The sequence below is a fragment of the Myxine glutinosa genome, chromosome 1, assembly GCF_964187855.1.
Source record: "Myxine glutinosa chromosome 1, kmMyxGlut1.1, whole genome shotgun sequence".
NCBI lineage: Eukaryota > Metazoa > Chordata > Myxini > Myxiniformes > Myxinidae > Myxine > Myxine glutinosa.
In genome coordinates, this window is record NC_136261.1 from 199,789,732 (window position 1) to 199,801,890 (window position 12,159).

General features: G+C 43.6%; 1 protein-coding gene across 2 annotated transcripts in view; it reads right to left on the reverse strand.

The window, feature by feature from the left end:
- The window catches only part of LOC137417601 (receptor tyrosine-protein kinase erbB-4-like), a 249,597-nt gene that overhangs the window by 161,046 nt on the left and 76,392 nt on the right, over positions 1-12,159 (reverse strand). For both annotated transcript variants that reach the window (XM_078782410.1, XM_068103503.2), the window contains exons 4-7: positions 10,869-11,006; positions 1,865-1,939; positions 1,463-1,581; positions 1,154-1,295 (exon numbers count right to left, since the gene is read on the reverse strand). In XM_078782410.1, coding sequence (XP_078638536.1) covers positions 1,154-1,295; positions 1,463-1,581; positions 1,865-1,939; positions 10,869-11,006 — 474 coding nt within the window. The remainder of the gene's footprint in view (positions 1-1,153; positions 1,296-1,462; positions 1,582-1,864; positions 1,940-10,868; positions 11,007-12,159) is intronic.

Below are 12,159 nucleotides of genomic sequence, written 5' to 3' on the forward strand. Positions count from 1 at the left end.
AACAAACTCCCTCACTCTCTTCAATCCCACTCCACCCTCCAGGTCTTTAAAACAGCTGTTCACCACCATCTCTTATCCTCCCCCATCCAAAACCTTGATCTTTTCTACCCCCGCTAATTTCGGTCCCCTTGTGTTTTATACCTCTCCCCCCCCCCCCCCACCCCTCCCCTTCCCACGCCTCCTGCCCCCAAGCCCTCTCCCTCCCACACTTCTCCCTGCTCTCAAATGTTGTGGTTGTGTGCTTCCCCTTCTCTCCCCATCTTGTCTTCCGCTCCCTCTTTTTGTATATTTTGTTTGTCTGGTTGATTTGTTTGTGAAATAAATGTTAGCTTTTTCACGAGCCTCGATTCAGTATACAAAAGTACTTTGGGTGGGAAATGGCAATACAAAGGAGAGGGCATTGTTCCGATTGTATTTAATAATGTATCTCAACACAAATTTTAAGGCAAGATGAACACACTTCCACGATTTCACAACTTAGTGACTGCAATAACACACCCGTTGGAAATGTGTGACCTTTTTGGGAACATGGTGACATTTCCTTTGGCCACCTTGGCTGAGAATTGGGAAGCTTGAGCAGCCAAAGTAGGCAAAGTGTAAATGCTCAATCCAGGAGAACCCTTTGGCCTCTTTGGACACCACAGACAATAAACTAGCCTTTTACAGAGGCCAACCTCAATAATTAGTGCACTGGGCTCACCACCCTCCTCTCCGTCCTCTTTCTCAACCCTATGGCTTAACACAGGCACAATCAATAAAAATAAATATCGAAGAGTAATTAAATATAAGCCACTTGTTAGGGGGCTACCACCCTGATAGCTTATCTTTCAGATACAATGACATACCAACAGATGTGATGAAAGCAACAGCAAACCAACCAGCATACATAACCTGTGCCAAGAGACTGCTTCAGCAGCTGGGACTCGTGTACATATTGCAGTGAACAAGCTGCAGTTTGTGAAGTTGTGACCCTATGGTTTTCCAAAACCTGGTTGACTTATGACTTTAAAATGTCCAGCAGCATTATAACGGTAAGGACACGAGTCAAAGCCTACAAGAAGAAGTCAATCTTGGGGAGGAAGAAAGATGGATAGAGTTAAAGATTCTAACACAGTCTACACAAGTGAAACCAAGCGCAACGTTGTGGTCTTACTGGGACATTCCTTGACACAGCGCGAGCCATAGCTGTATTTGACATCTGGGTTTGGCTCCAGCTGGAAGTGCGAAGGCTTGTAGAACACGGGAAGTGGGCAGTGTTCGACGCAAGCGCCGCTGTCATTGAAAACCCTGCACGCCTGGCACCACCATGCCCACACAATAAATGTTTAATAGTTGTTGCCAGCATTGGCGTCGATGTGGAGATATCTTGAGTGGCAGAAGGCCAGAAGAATTAATTACATAAGGAAATTGAACCCGTATCCCTGAGGTTCCGACATGCACCATGAGTAGGAAGGACACTCACAAAGCAGTTGGTGTCTAGGGGTCCACGGCAACCACTTGCGCAGTGTTGATGGCAGCATTGATTTGCATCTGGTCCATGGCATCGACCATCACATTGTTTAGCACAAATTGATCGGGTGACTAAGAATGGTGGGAAAAAGAGAAAAAGGAACACTCATGAAGGTGAGAATACACTCTTTATGCGTCACCCTATGGTGGCTTGACAAGGCATGGGTACACAACAACCATGCTGATAACAGGTGTTGCAAGTGGAAAATCTGAGCCATTAAAAAGGCAGCATTACATCTTGACGCCCGGAAAGTAAAGGACTTGAATTCCTCATTATCTAATAAAGACACATTGAAATAAGATGTGTTTAGGAGCATTTAGCATACTGTGTAGAGCATTGGACGATCAAACATACATTTTTGGCAGTGGTCCGGGCTGGAAGAACCCCAACAAGACTTATACTTGCTGCAGGCCTTGTGGCATGGAGGACCTGAAAAACACCAGAGAAATGTTAATTTGAAGGGAATCACAAAATGAATAAATAAACCAAACATCTAAAACACATACAGCAGCTAAACTACATATGCAATGCCTTTAGAAAGTATTCACACCCCTTGACTTTTTCACATTTTGTTGTGTTAGAGCATGAATTTAAAATCGATTAAATTGAGATGCTTTGTCACTGATCCACACATAATACCCCATCATGTCACAGTGGAATTATTTCTAGAAACCTTTACAAAAAAATAAAATAAATGAAAGACAGAAATATCTAATTTACATAAGTATTCAAACCCCTGAGTCAATACTTTGGAGAAGCCCCTTTCGCAGTGATTACAGCTTCGAGTCTTATTGGGTATGTCTGTATCAGCTTTGTACATCTGGATTTGGGGAGCTTCTCCCATTCTTCCTTGCAAATTTGCTCAAGCTCTGTCAAGTTGCATGGGGAGCATTTGTGAACAGCAATCTTTTCCACAGATTCTCAATGGGATTAAAATCTGGGCTCTGGCTGGGCCACTCAGGACTTTCACATTCTGAAACCATTCCAGTGTTGCTTTGGCTGTATGCTTGGGGTCATTGTCCCGTTGGAATGTAAATCTTCGCCACAGTCTGAGGTCTTTTGCACTCTGAACCAGGTTCTCCCCAATGATTTGCCTGTATTTTCCTCCATTTATTGTTCCCTCTGTCCTTAAAAGCCTTCCATTCACTGCCACTGAAAAGCATCTCCATAGCATGATGCTGCCACCACCATGCTTCAAGGTAGGGATTGTGGTAGATGGGTGATGAGCTGTGCTCGGTTTCCAGATATAGTGCTTTGCATTTAGGCCAAAGCGTTCAATTTTCATCTCATCAGACAACAGAATCTTTGCATCATGCTCTCAGAGTCTTTCACGTGCTTTTTTAAATTTTCACAAACTCCAGGCGTGCTGCCATGTGCCTTATTCTCAGGAGTGGCTTCCATCTGGCCACTCTCACATAAAGCCTAGATTTGTGAAGTGCTGCAGAAACTTGTTGTTCCAGCAGGTTCTCCCATCTCAGCCAAGGAACTCTGTAGTTCTGTCAGAGTGGTCATTGGGTTCTTGGTCACATCGCTGACTAAGGTTCTTCTTCCCTGGTTGCTCAGTTTGGTCAGACGGCCAGCTCTATGAAGAGTCTCTGGTCGTTCCATATTCTTCCCATTTCCTAATGATGGAGCTCACGATGCTCTTGGGAACTTTCAACACTACACCAGGAGCCCAGAAGGTTTATTCAAGTGAAAAGCGCCGAAGCAACTGACCACGTGGGTTTAAAGGGTTCTACCCCCACATCACAAAAATGCATTGCTGCCGGGTCAGGGCTGGTGCCTTCCCGCCCAAATCGCCCAAAATAGGGACGCCATTACCGAAAATCCTATTTTCATCAATATCTAGAAATAGTCTAGTAGGAAGGCTAGGTCCCCCTGCACCCCCCGGAGATATACTTCTAATCAGTGTTTCTAGATTGGAAAGAATGTGTAGAAAATGACTAGCTATGGCCCCAAGCTGAAAAAATGTCCCACATACCATTTTTATGCAAATTACTGCTGCCATTATCAAAAAAACGATTTTTGACATATCTCAGCCAATATTGCAGATAATTGAAAAATGAAGGTGTCTAGACCCATGTTTTGAAGGGCATAGATCATGATAGAACTATTCATAACATGATTACATGTGTCTATGGTATACTAGTATGCATATTAATGCTGTAATTACAAAATAATCAGTTTTACAAATGATAAGGATACGTTAATACTGCAGATAACTTAACATGGTACATAAGGGGTCTAAACCCAGGTATTTTCAAGGTTAAATGTCAACAAGATGCTCCTGAGTCTTGCATAGGGGCGGGACATTGGCAGTAACATTGGTACCACTCAACTTTTCTTCCCACCATTGACTTTGTATTGCGAGAGATTTTCACTTGCTTATTTAAAGGTTTCTCACCCAGCCCACGTAAAATCTACCAACTCCTGCTGTTAACTCCCAAACATATTTTTTTATGTTATCCAATCACAGTGCAGAAATGACAGACTAGAGATCCAAATTAGTGCTGCTATAGCTGCCATTTTACATTTCCATCCATGTAACATGCGCGCTCGCGCGCTCGTATCAATTGGTAATGTCGCGCGCTCGTATCAATTGGTAACGTTGATGTTATTGAATACCTCAGTTGAAAGTTCAGTCTTCCATTCCATCTGTGTGTTGTTCTTGGTATTCATCCTCCAATCTAGCCAGGTAAGATGCTAACTATAATGTTACTCACACTCTTGACTTCAGTTTCTGCATGAAATCATAAACAGGCAGAATAACAGCTGAGCCAGCTAGCACCATGTTAGCTAACGTTAAAGCTAGCCTCATCTATGTACAGTATGTTCCTAATGTCGGTGTAACTTAAACTTTTGTTAATGCCAAACATGAGACATATCTGTTGACTTCTGTATATGAATTGAACCAGAAAGAGGCACGACAGCTGAGCTAGCTACAGTAACTTAGCACAATGTTTCATTGGCCTAGATAGCTAACGTTAGTGTGGAAGAATTTAGATGTTTTAGCTATTAGCACTTTTGATGCCACTAAACATGGTTTAGTCAGCTAAAAAGTACCCTAGTGTAGAACATGACTCAGAACCTCTGTTACCTCACTGAAAACTCAGAGCCTCCTTTCACAGGCACTTTTAACATCATTCGTGATTTCTTATTTGTCATTTAACAGTGATGGTAGACATCGACAGCAAGCATGCCCAAAAGAAAACGGAGTGTAGAACCTGCAGCCCAAAGCTCTCCTCCTACATGCATCCTTCATGTACCATCCATGTCTGATCATGGGGATTTCACGCCCCTCCGTAAAATTAAAGGATCTGCTTCAGAAAAACTGCAACTGCTTCAAAAGATCCGGGATAGACGTCTCAACCAACCGCATGACTCCCCATGTCGTATGCAATCAGTATGTGATCAGATCCCGGCAACTCTTCCTGATGACCTAGAAAGAGTAGGATATCACAGCAAGTGTTATAAGCACTTTGTCCGCCACTTTCATCGTCTGGGAGATGATACAGAACCAGGGCCATCAACCTCATCATGGCATCACTCTCCTCGTAAACCAGGAGGTTCTGCTGAACCCATCTTCCCGCCAGAGTGTATATTTTGTGAGAAAGTTGAGACCAAAGATGCTCATCGCAATACTGAGAGGCCTACAACCTTCCCATCCTTTAAAAACAAAGAAAATGCATGGGAGCAAATCGAAACACGGGCTGAGAAAATGGGTCTCTATCGACTCCATCGAAAGGTGAAAAACAAAGACCTCTTTGCATGTGAGGCCAAACACCATCCGTCATGTTTTAAAGCTTTCCGCACAGCATTCTACAACTATGAGCGTGCGATTCACAGAGCCGAAGCACCAAAGGAGCAGGCTTGCATGTCAGCCGCCCATGAAAAGGCATTCAACTCAGTACTGGAACACATTCAAACCCAGGTCATCCAGCAGAATAAAGTTCTACAGCTTTCTTCCTTGCGCTTGCTCTATGTCGAGGAACTGAAACTGAATGGATATGAGAACTCAAATTATCGGTCAGAGAAACTACTGAAACGCCTACAGAATGACCCAATCAAGGAGCATATCCACTTCACGAAGGTTGATCATGACAAATGTGATGTCATTTCTTTCTGGCTTGTGCACAGCTCAAACATAACAGTTTCCAATGCTCTCGCACGAGCATTCACACTCGGAAGCACAAACAAGAACCAAAATGTTGCCCTCCAACTTCGCCAGGGTATTCTACAGGCTTTCAGAGAGTGTAAAGACCAACCATGGCCACCAACAGCTGAAGACATGGAGCTCAATCCTGAAGACATCCTACCTCCAGACCTTGTCCGCTTTCTCAGCGTGCTAATGACTGGCAAGGAGGGCATCGAGACAGAAAAGGTGAAGCGTCTGGTCTTCTCCATTGGACAAGATCTGTGCCGTGCAGTGTCAGATGGAAAATGGAAGTTACCAAAGCACATTCTCCTCTGTGTGACTGTAAGGCACCTGTTCCGAAGCAAACAGCTCACCACAATACTACACAGGCTTGGACACTCTGAGAGCTACGATTTCGCCTTGGAGTTGGAAACTGCTCTCGCCAAGGTCCTGGATGAAGTCTCAACTTATCGTACACCACAAATTGTGACAGGAGAGGGCAACCTTGTATTCCACTGTGAGTGGGACAACTTGAATAAAACCACTACCAGTGTGCACGGCAGCAACATTGTAAACAGTGCTGGAGGAATCATGGTGCAGGAGGTCAAGCCCGGGTTCGAGAGCAGCAAGGACCGAATGCTACCTACCATCAATAGGTCACAACAGCGTAGCCTGAAGGTCGACACACCAAAAACTCTCCCACCCTTGCACTTTACTCGCGTTGGCCCGAAGTTCCCTGAAGGCTCATCATTCACACCGCCAGCAGAGAATGACACAGTCTATGCCACTACGATGCAAGAGTACTACATCTGGCTCTTCATCAGATACATCGGAAGCTGTGGCCTGCAGCCTGTGCCTGGGCTAGGGGGTTTCACCTCTGCAACTGGTTCTCCCCCACCCAGCAAATCAACAGTCGACTACTGCACGCCTATCCACCAACCGATCACAGACAACGCAGTTGTTCGTGAGCTACTGAAGCGTTCCGAGGCAGCAACTGCTGAGGTGGGTCAGAGATGGGTCCTGAATACATTTGATCTGGGTGTCTGCATGAAAGCCCTTCCCATCATCTGGCGCTGGCCAAATGAATTTGCTAGTCATGTAGTAACGATTGGACCCTTCCACACATCCATGAACTACATCGGGATGCTCACTGGACACAAGATGCGTGGTTCTGGATATGCAGAGATTCTCTTTGAGGCACAACTAGTAACAAGTGGATCTCTCAAAGGTGTTCTCAGTGGAAAGGCCTACGCAAAGTCCCTCTTTTGCCTCAAAACAGTGTGTGAGGCAATGGAGAGGCTGTTGATGGAGAGATTCACTGAGGAGAACAACATCATGACGGTGTACCTGGATACAGGGTCAGGGAAGCATCGCCAACTTGTCAACGTCTCTGAGCTGGCAGAATCCCTGGGAGAGGACTACTGTGCCACTCTCCTGGGGTACTATGTGTTCAGCGGAGAAGACTGCGCCAGTGCCTTCAAAGGGAAGGGAAAAGTCGGGCCCTTGAAAAAGCTGGAGAAGAATCCCAGGTTTCACAGGGCATTCGGTGAACTGGGTGACAACTGGGATGCCAACCCTGAGGTGGAGAGGCAGTTAGAAAAATTCACCTGTGTGATGTACGGCCAGAGTCGCGAGTCATCAGTGGACATTGTCCGTGCCAAGCTGCTACGAAAAATGGTGGGAGAGGACAAGACCCTCACATCCAAGTCCAAGGTTGATCTGGCTCGCCTTCCTCCATGCCAGTCTGCCCTGAAGCCGCACATCCAGCGTGTGAACCACCGCGTAGCATTGTACAAAAGAGCCGATCAACCTATCATCGAAAAGCCAAAACCTTATGAGGAGCAAGGATGGATAAGGACTGATGAAGGACTGTTGAAACCAATGTGGTCCAGTGGTCCCATCCTACCAACCTCACTGGTGGATCTTCTGAACACAGGAGAGCACGAAGAGGAGGAGGAAGAGGAAGGAGAAGAAGAGTTTGACTCTGACGATTTCGATGAAAATGATGATGACTGACTCAGTGTAGAATCACTAATGCTAATGATGTTTATCTAAAACAAGCAAGAGAAGAGTGGTCACATTGAGTGCTAGGACTATTTTGACAGTTGTAATATTTAGAAAAATAAAACTTTGTGTTAACGTCTGTGTAGACGGACCTTAATATGAGTCTATTATTTCGTAAAACTGTGATTATTTTGTAAATAAAGCACTAATTAGCATACTAGTATACCATAGACACATGTAATCATGTTATGAATAGTTCTATCATGATCTATGCCCTTCAAAACATGGGTCTAGACACCTTCATTTTTCAATTATCTGCAATATTGGCTGAGATATGTCAAAAATCGTTTTTTTGATAATGGCAGCAGTAATTTGCATAAAAATGGTATGTGGGACATTGTTTCAGCTTGGGGCCATAGCTAGTCATTTTCTACACATTTTTTCCAATCTAGAAACACTGATTAGAAGTATATCTCCGGGGGGTGCAGGGGGACCTAGTCTTCCTACTAGACTAAAAACTATACATGGCAGTATCACAAATCTGGTGTCTACACCCATGTTTTCATGGTCAATCATTATAAAAATGCATTTCTCCTTAGCCAGGGTTGTGTCTTTCCCACCCAAAAGTGCCCAAAGTAAGGAAACCATTGCTGAAAATCCTATTTCCCTCAATATCTGGACAACTATACATGGGAGTATCACAAATCTGCTGTCTACACCCATGTTTTCATGGTCAATCATTACAAAAATGCATTTCTCCTTGGTCAAGCCCAAAAGCGCCCAAAGTAAGGATACCATTGTTAAAAGATCATACTTTCCTAATTATCTGGAAAACTATACATGATAATACCATATGCAAAAACAGTGTTTAGACTTTAAACACTTTTCTAAACACTATCTTGCACCACGTTTCTAAACATGTTTAAATTTATGCTAAACATGTTTAGGAAGTTGATGGCTTGTGTTTATTAAACAGACGGTGTTAGTGAATTTGACATTTGTGTTTAGGTTTTAAACATTTTTAGAAACGTTGTGCAAGAAAAGTGTTTAAAGTCACAAATGACGTGTCTACACCCATGTTTTCATGGTCAGTCATTACATTGACAACATTTGCAGTGTTTAAAATATCTAGTTCACCATGCATTACCTCAACAATGGTGTATTATGGTATTTCCATCCAACTTGTGTCCTCAACTCACAACTTGCAGAGTCATTGTCCTTCAGAAGGAAAATAGTACTGTTCAATGACACTAGTTGTTCTGACATCTCTGCATTTTTACGTGGCTACTCCGTCACTCTCATCACTAGTATTGCTGTCCTCACTCCAAGTACTATCGACGTCTGATTCCTCGTCATCTATGGAAGCTGCTCCAACTCTGTCTCCGTCATCCGTAGGTAGGCCTGTGAGGGACTCTGGTACTGCACTTCCTGGGTACCAATCTGGTTCAAAGCAGTTTTGAGTCAACTTCCATCCATAGTCTGTGGGACTTGCCCCAACTTTTGGATCAGTCTGGTCAGCCCTCTTCCAGATTCTTGCCACATATCGGGCTCTTTTGATATGATTACCAAGTGTCTTGCTGCACGGGGGAAGAGAAGCACAGTTTATCTTCTTGATTCTGGCAAGGGGCTCCTTCTCATTACCACCACTCATGCGCATGAATGCCTTGTATCTGGCTTCATTAATGTCAGAGGTTTTGAACCCGTACAGTGAGGACAAAGGCGGTAACACCTGGAATGTCTACTTCCTCAGAAGTCAGAGATCGCAATGCCATCATATGAGCTGGATCTGATTCCATCCGCTGGAGGGGCTTAACTTTGCCCTTTCTGAAGAAACATGATGTGAAATCACAACCAGTCAGGGCATGAAGGCCGATGATTGCTTCAGTTATAACAGGCTGTTTCTTCTCAAGAATGGCAGCTACTTTAGAGACACCGATGTACCTTCGGTTGTTGCCAGATCCATAGTCCATGATGATGCTGATCCCTTCCGATCTTCCAGAGAGCCCAAGCAGAATGATGAAGATGTCCGTATCGGTGGACCTCACCAGAATGTTACCAGTGGAAATGCTGTTTGCATGAAAGGCAATGAGAGTATCAGCCTCTTCATGTCGACATTGGAGGTGATTTGGTTCCTCTATTTGCAGAAGATCATCCCGTCATTCTTCATCGCCATGCACACACCACCATGTGAAACATACAATGTTTTTCTTCCAAGGATTTGCCCATATTGAGGCTTCTTCCATTCCTCCATGATGAAGCGGGCGAACTCTTCTTTGAATGACCCTTACTAAGGAGAAATGCATTTTTATAATGATTGACCATGAAAACATGGGTGTAGACACCAGATTTGTGATACTGCCATGTATAGTTTTCCAGATATTGAACAAAATAGGCTTTTCGGTAATGGCGTCCCTATTTTGGGTGATTTGAGCGGGAAGGCACTGACCCTGACCCAGCAGCAATGCATTTTTGTGATGCGGGGGTAGAACCCTTTCATCCCACGTGGTCAGTTGCTTCGGCGCTTTTCACTTGAATAAACCTTCTGGGCTCCTGGTCTACACTCTAGAAATTGTTTTATTCCCTTCCTCAGATCTATGCCTCCTCACAGTTCTATCTCTGAGTAATATGGACAGTTCCTGGGACTTCATGGTAGAGTTTCTGTTCTGACACTGTCAACTGTGGGATCTTATATAGAAAGGTGTGTTTCTTTTTAAATCATGTCCAATCAATTGAATTGGCCGCAGGTGTACTTCAAATCAAGTTGTAGAGACATCTCAAGGTTGATCAAAGGAAATTGGCTGCACCTCAGCTCAATTTGGAGTGTCATAACAAAGGGGCTGAATACTTATTGACTTGAGACATTTCAGCTTTTCATTTTTAATTATTTTGTAAAAATTTCTAAAAATAAAATCCTACTTTGACATTATTGGTTATTATGTGTAGATCAGTGATAAAAAAAAATCTCAATTTAATCCATTTTAAATTCAGGCTGTAACAGCAAAATGTGAAAAAGTCAAGGGTGTCAATACTTTCTGAAGGCACTGTATATTACAACAGGGGATTAAATATTTTCTTTGCCACCAACTGAGGTGGTCATATATCGAGCGTATGCAGCTTATCTACGATGCGGATTAAAGGAATCACAATAAGCCCAATATGAGCATACGCTTTTCAATGGATGTCTGTGGAATGCCAGCTGTAAATAGATGCTTGACCTACACATTGGATTCTTGATGAAGTCAAGTTCATTCGAGAAATTCTCCTTGTTGTTGGGGTTTAGCATGTCCCCCCAGTCGATAGTATCAACGTGGCACAGGAAATCGTTTCCTTTGATCTGCACTGCACCGCGGAGGATTTCTGCAAAAGAAAAAGGCCCAGGCTTTAGGAACACAAGTCAGACAAAATGCTTTCAAGAGGTTGGCGAGAGCAATCCCAGCTTTATTTCTCCCTCGCCAATAAAGCCTTCAAGTGGATTATCCCATGTTTCCTTGGCTTCAGGAGCGCCATTCGATTTGGTTGTCCCGTCAGGCAATCTTTTCTGTTAACCTTACAAAATTATCGCTCCATGTAAGAAAGCTCTTGCTTCTTGGATGCTTAGCTGTAAACAACCACCACAACGTGGACAGATTAGGTCTTAGCATGAGCGTCTATGAGAATGGGCAGACCGGCTGAAATGCTGTTTCTTGGAGTCCCCCAAGTTGTCCTGTCCTGAAGGAAGCCTGCAACGAAATATCCCGACGACAATGAAGCAATTGTGTTTTTGAGTTTCCATTCAGGCTTTGTGGATGTTTTGGGAAATTAAATCACTTTTTTCCGACCCCTTCCTCCACCCATTCCATAATTCCAAAACATGTATTGGATTATTACTTCGGAAAGATTACAATGGGAAAGTCCTGAAACTTAATCTCATTTAATTTATCTCTAAACAGTTTTGTGTTCAGGCTCTTTTAAAATTCCAAAACAATTTATCTGACGGAAAGTGAATTTGGTTCGTATATCAAGCAGACGGAAGAGCTGACTTAACATGCCTGGGATGTGGAGTGCCGGGACTTCTTGTTACTCGGGGTCTATAATCTAACTGAAGCTTAAACCAGGGCTAACAGCAAAATAGGTCACGTGATTTGTCTCAGTAGTTTTCTTTGTCCATTCATAAACGGAAATGAAGCACTTTGGAAGATTTCTACAATGTTCTGTTTTGTCAAGTTTCAGACTTGCGCATCTGGAAGCTTTGCTGTGAATCAGTTGTTTGCTGGCAGTACTGCAGTTTTTGCTGCTGCGGGCCTCAACTTGGCTTGGAATTGGACTGCAACATCTCCGGTGCTGCTTTGAGATTACTGCGGCAGCTAGTAAGCCAAGTTCTGTGGTTGTGGGATCATCAAACAAGCTTACAGTGGTCTACCACACGCACTCCAAGTAGAATATAATCCAGAAGCTTCTGGAATATAAAAAAGTTAAAATTGTCATTATTACTATTATTATTATAATGACAGTAATTATTATTATGATCATG